We start from the raw sequence: 12,721 nt of genomic DNA on the forward strand, positions 1-12,721 counted from the left end.
GAAGAGTGTAAGACTTAAGAGAGTGAGTAAAGGCACAAGTTAAGACGGTGGGGTTCCCAGCTTACCTTCGCCAGAGGAGTGCGGCCGGCAGGAGGGACGTGCGCCTGGCCAGCTTGGTCTGCACCTGTGGACGAGACGAGCAGGGAGGGTTATAGTGCTGCAGCTGTCTTGCTTTACACCTGCTCCTCTTAAAATTAGTTCACCCTGTAAATACACACCGTGGCGCTCATAGCCTCAACATTACTGCTCTCCATACACCAACTTCGTTGATGTCTTCAACTAGTTATAATCGTCCAGTATTTATCCTAATCAGCACCGTTTTTTTCCTCGAGGCCTGGAGGATCAGAAACCCCTTCCCCTTGTGACGGCTCAATCCCCCCCCTAACACCTCTAGGATGACGACACTATAGTGTGACGCCATCCTCCCACACTAAAGGGGCTTGTATTCCCCCGGTGAAGCCTTATCCTACCGCACTCCAACCTTCTCCCCCCTCCCACAAACCAATCCGAGGAACATGATTGGTATCTCTAGCAACTACGTGTGGAAGCTACCAAATAACTACTTCTGTACCACCATCCGCTACAGATCCATGTTTTCAACTATTCGTATAAATAAAAAAAGGGCGTAACGAGAATCTGCAACAGCCTAATGTCCTAGACATAAATAAGCCATGGTAGGCCTAATTTAGTAAGATTATATACTATACTAGATATTACAGACCATATTGTACACATTCCATCCTGCCTCGCTACTAGGATGGTCTTGGAGGGGGAGGGGGTTGGGGGGGGGGGGAAACAGGATTTCCTGGTGGTTGCATGGTTAGCGAGGCAATTCGTGTTGGAAGTTTGCAGCCCACTTCCACACCGTGGGCCAGCCCACTCCCCCACCGTGGGCCAGCCCACTCCCACACCGTGGGCCAGCCCACTCCCACACCGTGGGCCAGCCCACTCCCACACCGTGGGCCAGCCCACTCCCACACCGTGGGCCAGCCCACTCCCCCACCGTGGGCCAGCCCACTCCCACACCGTGGGCCAGCCCACTTCCACACCGTGGGCCAGCCCACTTCCACACCGTGGGCCACCCCACTCCAACACCGTGGGCCAGCCCACTTCCACACCGTGGGCCAGCCCACTTCCACACCGTGGGCCAGCCCACTCCCACTCCTGCACAACAAACTCGTGTCTTGTCTACCACTTGAAAACTTTAACCTTCATTCCAGCTATATTTTTGTACATTTTCTATACTAATAGTTTCTATACTTGCTCATGGAACCCAATCCTGGACCTTCAGCCATTACCTCTCACTCTAATGGTCTGTTCGTCTCTAATTTTACTGTGCAGGTTCGGAACTGGACCTTCCAGCATTTTCCATGTGTATGAGACCTCTAATCTCGATTCTAAGGAGAACAATGCGAGTACTTTGGGGGCGAAGAGAGTTATTGCAGGCGATGAGTCACAATAACGTGGCTGAAGTATGTTGACCAGATCACACACTAGAAGGTGAAGGGACGACGACGTTTCAGTCCGTCCTGGACCATTCTCAAGTAGATTGAGAATGACTGAGAATCAATCGACTTGAGAATGGTCCAGGACGGACCGAAACGTCGTCCCGTCACCTTCTAGTGTGTGGTCTGGTCAACATACTTCAGCCACGTTACTGTGACTCCTCGCCTGCATATAGTCTTAACGGCACTACGGGCTCACCATAGCCCGTGCTACTTGGAAATTTGTTCCAGGTAGCGAATCTTTAACAACAACAACCACCTCGTCTGCACCACCTGTACTGACCTGGATGACGGAGAGCCAGCAGCTGGTGACGGTGTTGGTCCTGGAGGGTGGCGACCTCGTCCTGGTGGGCATCCTTCAGCGCCTTCAGCGACTCCTCCAGTTCCTCCACGCGCCGGCCCAACTGTCAATAACAAGACACATCTCTTTACTATCTCCCGAGGCGAGAAATATTGCCGGAACAACCGTGGACATCTTGAAAAGGAAACTAGATTTATTCCTCCAAGGAGTGGCGGACCAACCGGGCTGTGGTGGGTATGTGGGCCTGTGGTGGGTATGTGGGCCTGTGGTGGATATGTGGGCCTGTGGTGGGTATGTGGGCCTGTGGTGGGTATGTGAGCCTGTGGTGGGTATGTGAGCCTGTGGTGGGTATGTGGGCCTGTGGTGGGTATGTGGGCCTGTGGTCCCACTCTACATCCAGTAGACCCAGACAGGCTACAGAATGCGTCTGGAAATGGCTGCTAGAATTCAATACTATTCTATTGAATTCCTTATACTATTTAATAAGGTCAGAAATAAGACCTTGAAAAGGCACCCAAGTGTACCTTGAATCAGGCTTGTCGTCCAATAATTATGTGGGGATGAGGTAACTTAAGACAAACAGCTGAACGTAACGAGGCTAGAAAAAGAGCAGCAGACATGATACATATAAAAATATTTTAGAAGAAAAATTCTCCATAGTTTCAGAAGTAGATATGACATAAGAAATTTAGGTCGGGAGTCGTTGCATTTAGACGACCGACGATTGGAAAGGCGAGACCCAAGAGCTGAAAACTGACGGCAGAAATAAGCGAGGACACGAACTGACAGACAGTGGAGTCCACATGATTAAATTCTAGACAGGTATTTCCCCCTCCTCCACCACCACCCCCCCCCCTACTCTCACACACACCTGTACACACACACACACACACATGTACACACCTGCAACACCCCCGCCCCTCACCTAACTTGCACTCGTTCACGTTCAAATCTCCTGCTATACTCTCTCTCCCTCTATTATATCTATATCTATATCTCTATCTCTCTCTATATATATATCTATCTCTCTTTCTTCCTACGGGTCTGCCTGCCTCCTCTCCTTACTGTCTTCTTCCTTTTCTATTTCCCCTTCCATACCTCTTCCTCTCTTTTTCCCTCTCACTATTCCACAGAAGAGAGGAGGGGGGCAAGGGGGGGGGGGAGGAACTTCCGAAGCGTGAGGTAGCGCCATGCGGGTACTTTACCTCTACCCTCACGCGCGAAAGTACCCGCTTCTCCACCACCCCACCCGCACCAAGCTCCCCTGGCTCAATAGTCCGCCCACACCGAGCACCCCACCCACCCATTCTCCCCCCCATTCACACCTCTTGCCCCCCACCACAGAAACACACCCCCAACACACTTATACCAAGAACCTCTCCACCTCAACCAACCCCCCTCCACCTCCACCAAGCCCCCCCCCTCTCCCTCTCCACCCCAACAAGCACCCCCCTCCACCTATGCACAGCTCTCCCCCCTCTCATGACAGCCACTACGCCACGTAGACATTTATAAAACACCTGCCTGATGAAACACCACCTGTTTGGCGTGGGGGGTGTACTGTAGTGGGAGTGTGTGGGTGGGTGGGGGTGTAGTGGGAGTGTGGGAGGGTGTAGTGGGAGTGTGGGAGGGTGTAGTGGGAGTGTGGGAGGGTGTAGTGGGAGGGTGTAGTGGGAGTGTGGGAGGGTGTAGTGGGAGTGTGGGAGGGTGTAGTGGGAGTGTGGGAGGGTGTAGTGGGAGTGTGGGAGGGTGTAGTGGGAGTGTGGGGGTGTAGTGGGAGTGTAGTGGGAGTGTGGGAGGGTGTAGTGGGAGTGTGGGAGGGTGTAGTGGGAGTGTGGGAGGGTGTAGTGGGAGTGTGGGAGGGTGTAGTGGGAGTGTGGGAGGGTGTAGTGGGAGTGTGGGAGGGTGTAGTGGGAGTGTGGGAGGGTGTAGTGGGAGTGTGGGAGGGTGTAGTGGGAGTGTGGGAGGGTGTAGTGGGAGTGTGGGAGGGTGTAGTGGGAGTGTGGGAGGGTGTAGTGGGAGTGTGGGAGGGTGTAGTGGGAGTGTGGGGGTGTAGTGGGAGTGTGGGGGTGTAGTGGGAGTGTGGGGGTGTAGTGGGAGTGTGGGGGTGTAGTGGGAGTGTGGGGGTGTAGTGGGAGTGTGGGGTTGAGAGTGTGTAGGGGTGTGTGATGCAGGGTGGGTGCAGGTGTATTCACCTAGATGTGCTTGCGGGGGTTGAGCTCTGCTCTTTCGGCCCGCCTCTCAACTGTCAGTCCATCAACTGTTACTAACTTTTTTTTTCCTCCACACACACACACACACACACACACACACACACACACACACACACACACACACACACACACACCCAGGAAGCAGACCGTAGCAGCTGTCTAACTCCCAGGTACCTATTTACTGCTAGGTAAACAGGCGCATCAGGATGAAGGAAACTGCCCATTTAAATGCACCAATGTGAGGGGTTGCAAAGTGCAATTGTCCAGTGATGTGGTGGAGGCAGACTCCCCCCCCCCCATTCCTGAAAATAGATACACCTCTTTACTCTGCAATATCGTTAATGTTTATACAATATAAACCTTTGAGACATTACACAGGTGTAGTGTAGGTGTTTCTAGGACAATGTCATCTACTAGACGAGCAGGTTTCACCTAGGTAGTCAAATACCTAGGTTACAAGGTGTTGAACGAGAGAGGTTGCCTTAGGAACTCTGGAGGGTTTCTCTAGAATAGTTAGCTAACTGGGGGGTGGAATAATGGACAAGATAGAGCTATTTCCCCCACCCCCCGTTACAACCACTTCCATTCATAACTTCAAAACTAAATATGATAGCCAAATATAGGTCGGCAGGTACTGCATTAGACAACCGACGGCTGGGAAAACTGGGGTCCAAGAGCTGAAGCCCTCTTGCAGGCAGACAGACAGACTTAATACGAATAGGCGAGTACATACACCCACTAAACTACTTTCCACTTGCCCTATACAAGACAAAACACAATAGAATACAATACAATATTACTACACAATAGCTAAGGGACAATATACCACGGAGATAGGCAAGGTCACTCATTATAACACGGGGGGTAATGGAGACCTCGTGGTCAATATTACCCGGAGAGTCTCCTGGTCACTACTGCTGAGGCTGTAGCTGGCAGACAAGGTACACAGGCAGGGGCAGACACAGGCAGGGGCAGACACAGGCAGGGGCAGACACAGGCAGGGGCAGACACAGGCAGGGGGGGGGCAGACACAGGCAGGGGGGGGGGCAGACACAGGCAGGGGGGGGGCAGACACAGGCAGGGGGGGGGCAGACACAGGCAGGGGGGGGGGCAGACACAGGCAGGGGCAGACAGGCAGGGGGGGGCAGACACAGGCAGGGGGGGGGGCAGACACAGGCAGGGGGGGCAGACACAGGCAGGGGGCAGAAGCAGTTAGGAAAAGCAGGCAGCAGTATTCTCCTCCACCCACCATGTTAGGAGTGCTGCAGTCAGCATAAAGCAACATGGCTGCTGCTGCTACCAGTAGTGGTAGTGCTGGTAGTGGTAGTAGTGGCTCTTATCGTGGCTACCACACCAATCTCAACATTTTATCTAACAACTCTCCTCAACACACACACTTTTTTCTGCACCCACCACCCGTGTGTCGGCGAGGCTATGACTGTGTTGGTGCTGCTGCTGCTACTAGCCTACCACCACCACCTCACCAACCACTGCTACTAGCATCACCCACCACCACACAACGACAACAACTAACATTAGCTACAGACACCCTCTCAGCAAGACGGGAGACATTCACAAGCGTGCCCTCCAAGCACCCCCATCACCCCCTTCACAAGGAATGGTGCATCACGTCCTCCTCTTCCTCCTGTCCCTTTCTCACTCTCTCCCTTACCTATTCCTTCTCTCCCGCCTTCTCTACCTTCCCTCCCTTCCCTTCATCTACCCCCAACTACTCAGTATTACCGTCAGTAGTAGTAGTAGCGAGAGTAATAATTTAAATTCAAATGACAGGTAGAAAAACAGGTGCGTACCCATTGTACAATACACACACACACACACACAATCACACACACAATCACACACACACACACACACACACACACACACACACACACACACACACACACACACACACACACACACAACCACACACACACAAATGGAATACATTAGGCAGTGATGTGGTGGAGGCTGACTCCATACACAGTTTCAAATGTAGATATGATAAGAGCCCAGGAGGCCCAGGAACCTGTACACCAGTTGATTGACGGTTGAGAGAGGCGGGACCAAAGAGCCAGAGCTCAACCCCCGCAAACACAACTAGGTGAGCACACACACACACACGCTAAAACTAGGTGGTAGGGGTCACAGGACGAAGGGGGTGGGGAGAGAGAGAGAGAGAGAGAATAACAAATGAGTTAAAGACAATGTAGACAGAAAACGGGAACAGATGAGAACAAGGAAAAAAAAAACACGATAACCGGACGACCAAAAATTAAAGACAAAGGACAATCTACAAACTAGAAAAATACATATATATATAACTGAGGGAGGGGGGGGGGGGGAAGCAGGAGATAGGGAAGGGGGGGGGGGAAGTGGGAAAGACGGGGAGGGGAAGAGGGAGTTTGTGACTGGAAGGGGGGGGGGGCAGTAGAGGAGGGGGGGGGGGGGGAGATGGTCGTGAAATCAGGGAGAGCGAATAGTGGGAAAGGGGGGGGGGGAAGTAGGGGTAAGATGGAATAGAAAGAGGGGGAGAGGGGGAAGGAGGAGGGGGGGGGAGAGGGGGAAGGAGGGGGGGGAGGGGGAAGGAGGAGGGGGGAGAGGGGAAGGAGGGGGGGAGGGGGAAGGAGGAGGGGGGGAGAGGGGGAAGGAGGAGGATGGGGGAGGGGGAAGGAGGAGGGGGGGAGAGGGAGAAGGGGGAGGGGGAGATTACGAAGGAATAAAAGGGGCTGTGAATAGGGAGTGGGGAAGAGGGGGCAGGGGGGGGGGGCGGACAACAATGGGGGCGGGCCTAGTTGGCGGGAAAGGCGTGTTCCGCCTTTTGATCTGATAAATCAACAAACAGGTGTGGTGGTGGTGGTGTAGTGAGACGGGCGCTGGACCACCACCACCTTGTCTATTTCCCCGAGCATCATCTATATCGTGATCATGTCTCCTCGCGATTTCTTCTCTAGACTCGTGAAACCGAGTTCCCAATATCCGTTCTTCGAGATTTGTGCGCTTAATTTAGGCACAAGTCCTTGTTGCAAACCTATGCATGTTTTCAAGTTCCGTTTAGTGCATCAAGAGGCGTGTGGTTGATCAAGACTCTTCATAGTCCTATCAACCTACAAGAGACCAACAATGACCAAGAAGCTCATTGTTATCCATATTTGATAGGTACCTGGGAGTTAGACAGCTGCTATGGGCTGCTTCTTGGCGATTGTGTTTATTTGAGAAAAATATATGTAATAGATAGAGGAAAAATAGATCGGTTAGAAAGGCGGGATCCAAGAGCTAATAGCTGGATTCTGCAGACAAATAGTAAAAACACACACACACACACCCATGTTGATTGACGGTTGAGAGGCGGGACCAAAGAGCCAGAGCTCAACCCCGCAATGTGAGGCATCCAACGACCTAAGAAGAGCTTTAAGAGTCCCTGAATATTACAGTAAAACAATGACCAAGAAGCTCATTCTTATCCATATTTGCCGACGATGCTAGGCTAATGAGGCGAATCAGAACTGAGGACGACAGCAATGTATTACAAGAGGAGCTAGACAATCTCCAGAGACGATGTGAGAAATGGCTACTAGACTTTAACCCTGGCTAATGTAAGGTTATGAGAATAGGAGTTGAAGCACGAAGACCTGAAATACAGTACGAAGACCTGAAATACAGTACGAAGACCTGAAATACAGTACAGTATGAAGGGAAGGCAACTTCCAATTTTTGAGAAAGACTTCGGAGTGGACATGACTGAAGACACAACACTAGAGGCACAAATGTATATATAATAAAAACCGAATGAAAAAAATCACTATTTAACGAACAAATCCACAAGGGCCGTGACGAGGATTCGAACCTGCGTCCGGGAGCATCCCAGACACTGCCTTAATCGACTGAGCTACGACAGGGTTAAAAGGGTTGAAACCGAAGTTCTACTGAACTTACTGGATCCCGTAGCCTCTCCAAGGCACAAACCAGGCTTTTACACAACCCCCCCCCCCTGCACCCGAGCTATGTCAACAGGCCGTTCTCCCTCTTCGCCCTTACATCATCACAGGCAGTGTCTGGGATGCTCCCTGACGCAGGTTCGAATCCTCGTCACGGCCCTTGTGGATTTGTTCATTTGATGCATCACGTTATTGTGATCTGCGTGTGTCACTATTTAACCACTGATTGTCAAAAGGCGGGACTTAAGAGCAGATGCTCTTAAGTCCCTCCCTGAGGACAGAGTTGGACTCTCTGCGGGAGGAGGTGCGTCAGCTTAAAAAACAACGAGAAGTAACGAAGGAGGAGACCAGCAGTAAAGGGACCTCGTCTTGGAGAGTTGCGAAAGACAGGGGCCTTAAGAAGACTTTGATAAAGCCGCCTTCAAACGCCATAGCAACTTCAAATTCATTTGACGTTTTGGAGGACGAGTGCTGTGGAGAGACTGTGGATCGCGCAAAAGGGAAAGCAACGAAGAGAAAGGAAGCGCAGGCCCCTCTGAAAGTAAAGGAAGTACCCAAGCAAACATTAGTTGTGGGAGATTCCCAGATAAGGTATTTGGATAGAACGTTTTGTGCTAGAGATAGGGGGAACAGGTTAAGGGTTTGCTATCCCGGAGCTGGCATTGGTGATATTATAAACAACATGAATGATATTATGGCTGGTAATGGGAACAATCCCATTATTTGCATTAGCGTGGGAGGAAATGATGTTGGTCGAGTCAGGAGTGAGGAACTGATTCAGAGGTATAAAACAGCCATAGAGTTAGTTAGGAGCAAGGGAGGAATCCCGATCATATGTGGCATTCTTCCAAGAAAGGGAGTGGGAAATGAATGGATATCGAGGGCACTTGGTGTCAATTGCCGGCTGGAAAGATATTGCAAATCAAATGCAATATCTTTCATAGACAACTGGGAACACTTCTATGGAAGAAATGAAATGTATGCTCGTGATGGGGTGCATCTATCGAGAGCTGGGGTTGTTGCTGTTGCGAACTCGCTAGAAGAAGTGGTTAGAGGTGTTTGTTTGGGTTTAAACTGTTAGTAGATAGAGGTATGGGAATTGATTTGGAGGAAGGAGGTAATAAAAGTATGTGTTTGTGGGAGAAAGGAATTGGCAAAACGATCAGGGAAAGAGAAGGTCCGCAAAATAACAATTCACTTAGGGTATATTACACTAACAGTAGAAGTCTAAGAAATAAAATTAACGAATTAAATGCTCTTGTCTGCACAGAAAAAATAGATATTATTGCACTTACCGAAACGTGGATGAATGTAGAAAATAGAGAACTATTAGCTGAATATCAAATATATGGATTTAAACTATTTCACACAGATAGATATATTAGACGAGGAGGTGGAGTAGCCATATATGTTAGGGACAATTTGAAATGTAGTCTCAAAGAGGGAATCAAAACAGAGCCACACACAGAAACTATTTGGATTGAATTAAACGAAAAAGCTAATAATATTATAATAGGAGTAATATATAGGCCACCAAATTTAGACAGAATGGAAGCAAAGCATCTATGGGATGAAATATCTAGAGCATCTAGATCTAACAGTATTTATGTCATGGGTGACTTTAATTTTAGCGGAATAAACTGGTTGAACAAAACAGGGAATAGTGAAGCAGAAGATTTTCTAGAATTAATTGACGATTGCTTTCTTACGCAACACATTAAGGAACCAACACGGGAAAATAATATTTTAGATTTAGTGTTAACTAACAGGGAAACGCAAATTAATGACATCGAAATAGGGAGTGAGCTAGGGAGCAGTGATCACAAAGAAATCAGATTTAGCATAGAATGGAATAGACCAGTAGGAGAAAATTCTGTTAAAGTGCCAGATTTTCGAAAAGCTGATTTTAATAGCCTAAGAAATTTTTTGGGTCAAATTGATTGGAAAGGCTTGGGTATGGGGTGTGGGCCGGTCTTGGAGCGAGACATGAACCCAGCGATAGGTGACTTAAATGGGGATTTCGATGTGGATTCAATATATAACTTATTTAAGAATATTCTAAACAAAGCACAGGAACGTAGTATACCATACAAATTGAATAGATCGTATACTAATGACCCAAAGTGGATAACAAAGAATTTGAAGAACCTTATAGGTAAAAAGAGAGCTTGGTACAAAAGGATTAAAAATGGGGAGGTGACTTTAGAACAGGAATTCGTACAACTGGTTAGAAATGTTAAAAAAGAGATAAGGAAAGCAAAAAGAAACTATGAAGTTCGCATAGCAGGGCAAGCAAAGACAAATCCTAAAGGGTTTTTTCAGTTATATCGTACTAAGACTAGGGAAAGGATAGGTCCATTAAAAACTGAGACAGGTCAAATAACAGATAGTGATGAAGAGATGAGTAGTATTTTTAATAAATATTTTGTATCTGTATTTACTAAAGAGGAACTTAACAATATGCCTTCAGCCGAACAAGTCTATGTGGGTGGGGACGAGGACAGGTTGACGAGTTTAGCAGTTACCAGGGAGGATGTTCTTAAACAAATAGTAAAACTCAAACCAAACAAATCCCCAGGGCCGGATGAAGTGTTTGCTAGGGTGCTTAAAGAATGCAAAGAGGAGCTTTGTGACCCACTGTCAACCATATTTAATAAATCAATAGAGTCAGGCAGAGTGCCAGAGTTTTGGAAAGTTGCTAATGTGATACCAGTTTTTAAGAAAGGAGATAAATCACTTGCGTCTAACTATCGACCAATTAGCCTAACGTCTATTGTGGGAAAGTTACTCGAATCTATAATAGCAAATAAAATTCGTCTTCATCTTGAAAAACATAAATTAATAATTGAGTCGCAACATGGTTTTATAAATGGCCGTTCATGTTTAACAAATTTGTTATCTTTTTATTCTAGCATTGTTGAGGCAGTTGATAGTGGTAAGGATTGCGATGTTGTATACCTTGACTTTAGCAAAGCTTTTGATACAGTGCCACATGAAAGACTGATTAAAAAAAATAGAGTCTCATGGTATTGGGGGTGCTATATTAAGCTGGATTAGGGCATGGCTATACCAAAGGAAACAGAGAGTTAGTATAAATGGAATCAAGTCAGAGTGGGAAAATGTTGTAAGTGGAGTGCCTCAAGGCTCTGTCCTGGGACCTCTGTTGTTTATAATATATATAAATGATTTAGATTCAGGTTTGAGTAGCAACATTTGCAAATTTGCCGATGATACGAAAATCGGTAGGGAAATTAATTCGGAGGAGGACTCACTATCACTTCAAGTTGATCTAGATAGGGTTTTGAAATGGTCAAAGGATTGGCAGATGCAGTTTAATGCTGATAAATGTAAAGTTCTGAGGTTAGGTAATGATGATAGAGTTACAAGATACGAGCTAGATGGTGTTGTGATTGCGAAGTCGGATTGCGAAAGGGATCTGGGAGTTATGATTAGTAAGAATTTAAAACAAAAGGATCAATGCATAAATGTTCGTAATAAGGCAAATCGGACACTTGGATTTATTAATCGCAGCGTTAGTAACAAGACACCTGGTGTGGTTCTCAAGCTATATCTTGCTCTAGTTAGGCCCCATTTAGAATATGCAGTTCAGTTTTGGTCGCCATATTATAGAATGGATATAAATTCACTTGAACGTGTCCAGCGTAGGATGACTAAGTTAATTCCCCAAATTAGAAATCTTTCATATGAAGAAAGATTAACAAAGCTTAAGTTGCATTCACTGGAAAGGCGAAGAGTTAGGGGTGACATGATAGAGGTTTACAAGTGGATGAATGGACATAACCGGGGGGATATTAATAGGGTATTAAAAGTATCAACACAGGACAGAACACGAAACAATGGATATAAATTGGATAAGTTTAGATTTAGGAAAGACTTGGGTAAATACTGGTTCAGTAACAGGGTTGTTGATTTGTGGAACCAATTGCCGCGTAACATTGTGGAGGTGGGGACCCTCGATTGTTTCAAGCACGGGTTGGACAAGTATATGAGTGGGATTGGGTGGTTATAGAATAGGAGCTGCCTCGTATGGGCCAATAGGCCTTCTGCAGTTACCTTTGTTCTTATGTTCTTATGTTCTTATGCTCGACTCTACAAGCTCAACTAGGTGAGTACCAGTTGATGAAGGTTAAGAAGTGGAACCAAAGAGCTGAAATTGAACCCCGCGCAAGCACCATTATGCAAGTACACAGAGGGATGATACGGAACAGACTGCGAGAGTATCTGGGACAGGAAATGGGAGGGATGAGGGAAAGGGTGAGAGGGGAAGTGTTGGGGCTTTAGGAAGGTAAAAAGCGGGGTCCTGCGGGACTCTGAACTGGGACCGCTACTGTTCCTAATTTATGTTAATGACGTTTACGAGATTGGATCGCACATGACAATATTTGCATACCATGCTAAACTGGTAAGAACGACCTAAACCAGCTTTTTACGCAGATGGGTTCGGGGGGGCAAAAGAAGATTTTTGACTTGTTAGGGCACTCAAGACTTTACTTCCTGCCAGCTAGTTTTCAGGAAAGGATGTTTCTGTCAAAACTCCCCAGGCATTACCAGAGGTACGCAAGGAGGAGGAGGGGGCCCCACAGTCAGAGGAAAGGGGGCCCCCCAACAGTCAGAGGAAAGGGGGCCCCCAACAGTCAGAGGAAAGGGGGCCCCCAACAGTCAGAGGAAAGGGGGCCCCCAACAGTCAGAGGAAAGGGGCCCCCACAGTCAGAGGAAAGGAGGGCCCAAAGTCAAAGGAAAGGG

The 12,721-nt window shown here is 47.9% G+C and overlaps 1 protein-coding gene across 1 annotated transcript in view; it reads right to left on the bottom strand.

Annotated features, from left to right (window-relative positions):
* Positions 1-12,721, bottom strand: part of LOC123772721 (thyroid receptor-interacting protein 11) — a 125,985-nt gene that overhangs the window by 49,175 nt on the left and 64,089 nt on the right. Inside the window, exons 5-6 of the mRNA XM_045766079.2 lie at positions 1,789-1,909; positions 66-124 (exon numbers count right to left, since the gene is read on the bottom strand). Of these exons, the coding sequence (XP_045622035.2) occupies positions 66-124; positions 1,789-1,909 (180 nt within the window). The remainder of the gene's footprint in view (positions 1-65; positions 125-1,788; positions 1,910-12,721) is intronic.

This window comes from Procambarus clarkii, chromosome 50, assembly GCF_040958095.1.
Source record: "Procambarus clarkii isolate CNS0578487 chromosome 50, FALCON_Pclarkii_2.0, whole genome shotgun sequence".
Classification (NCBI taxonomy): Eukaryota; Metazoa; Arthropoda; class Malacostraca; order Decapoda; family Cambaridae; genus Procambarus; species Procambarus clarkii.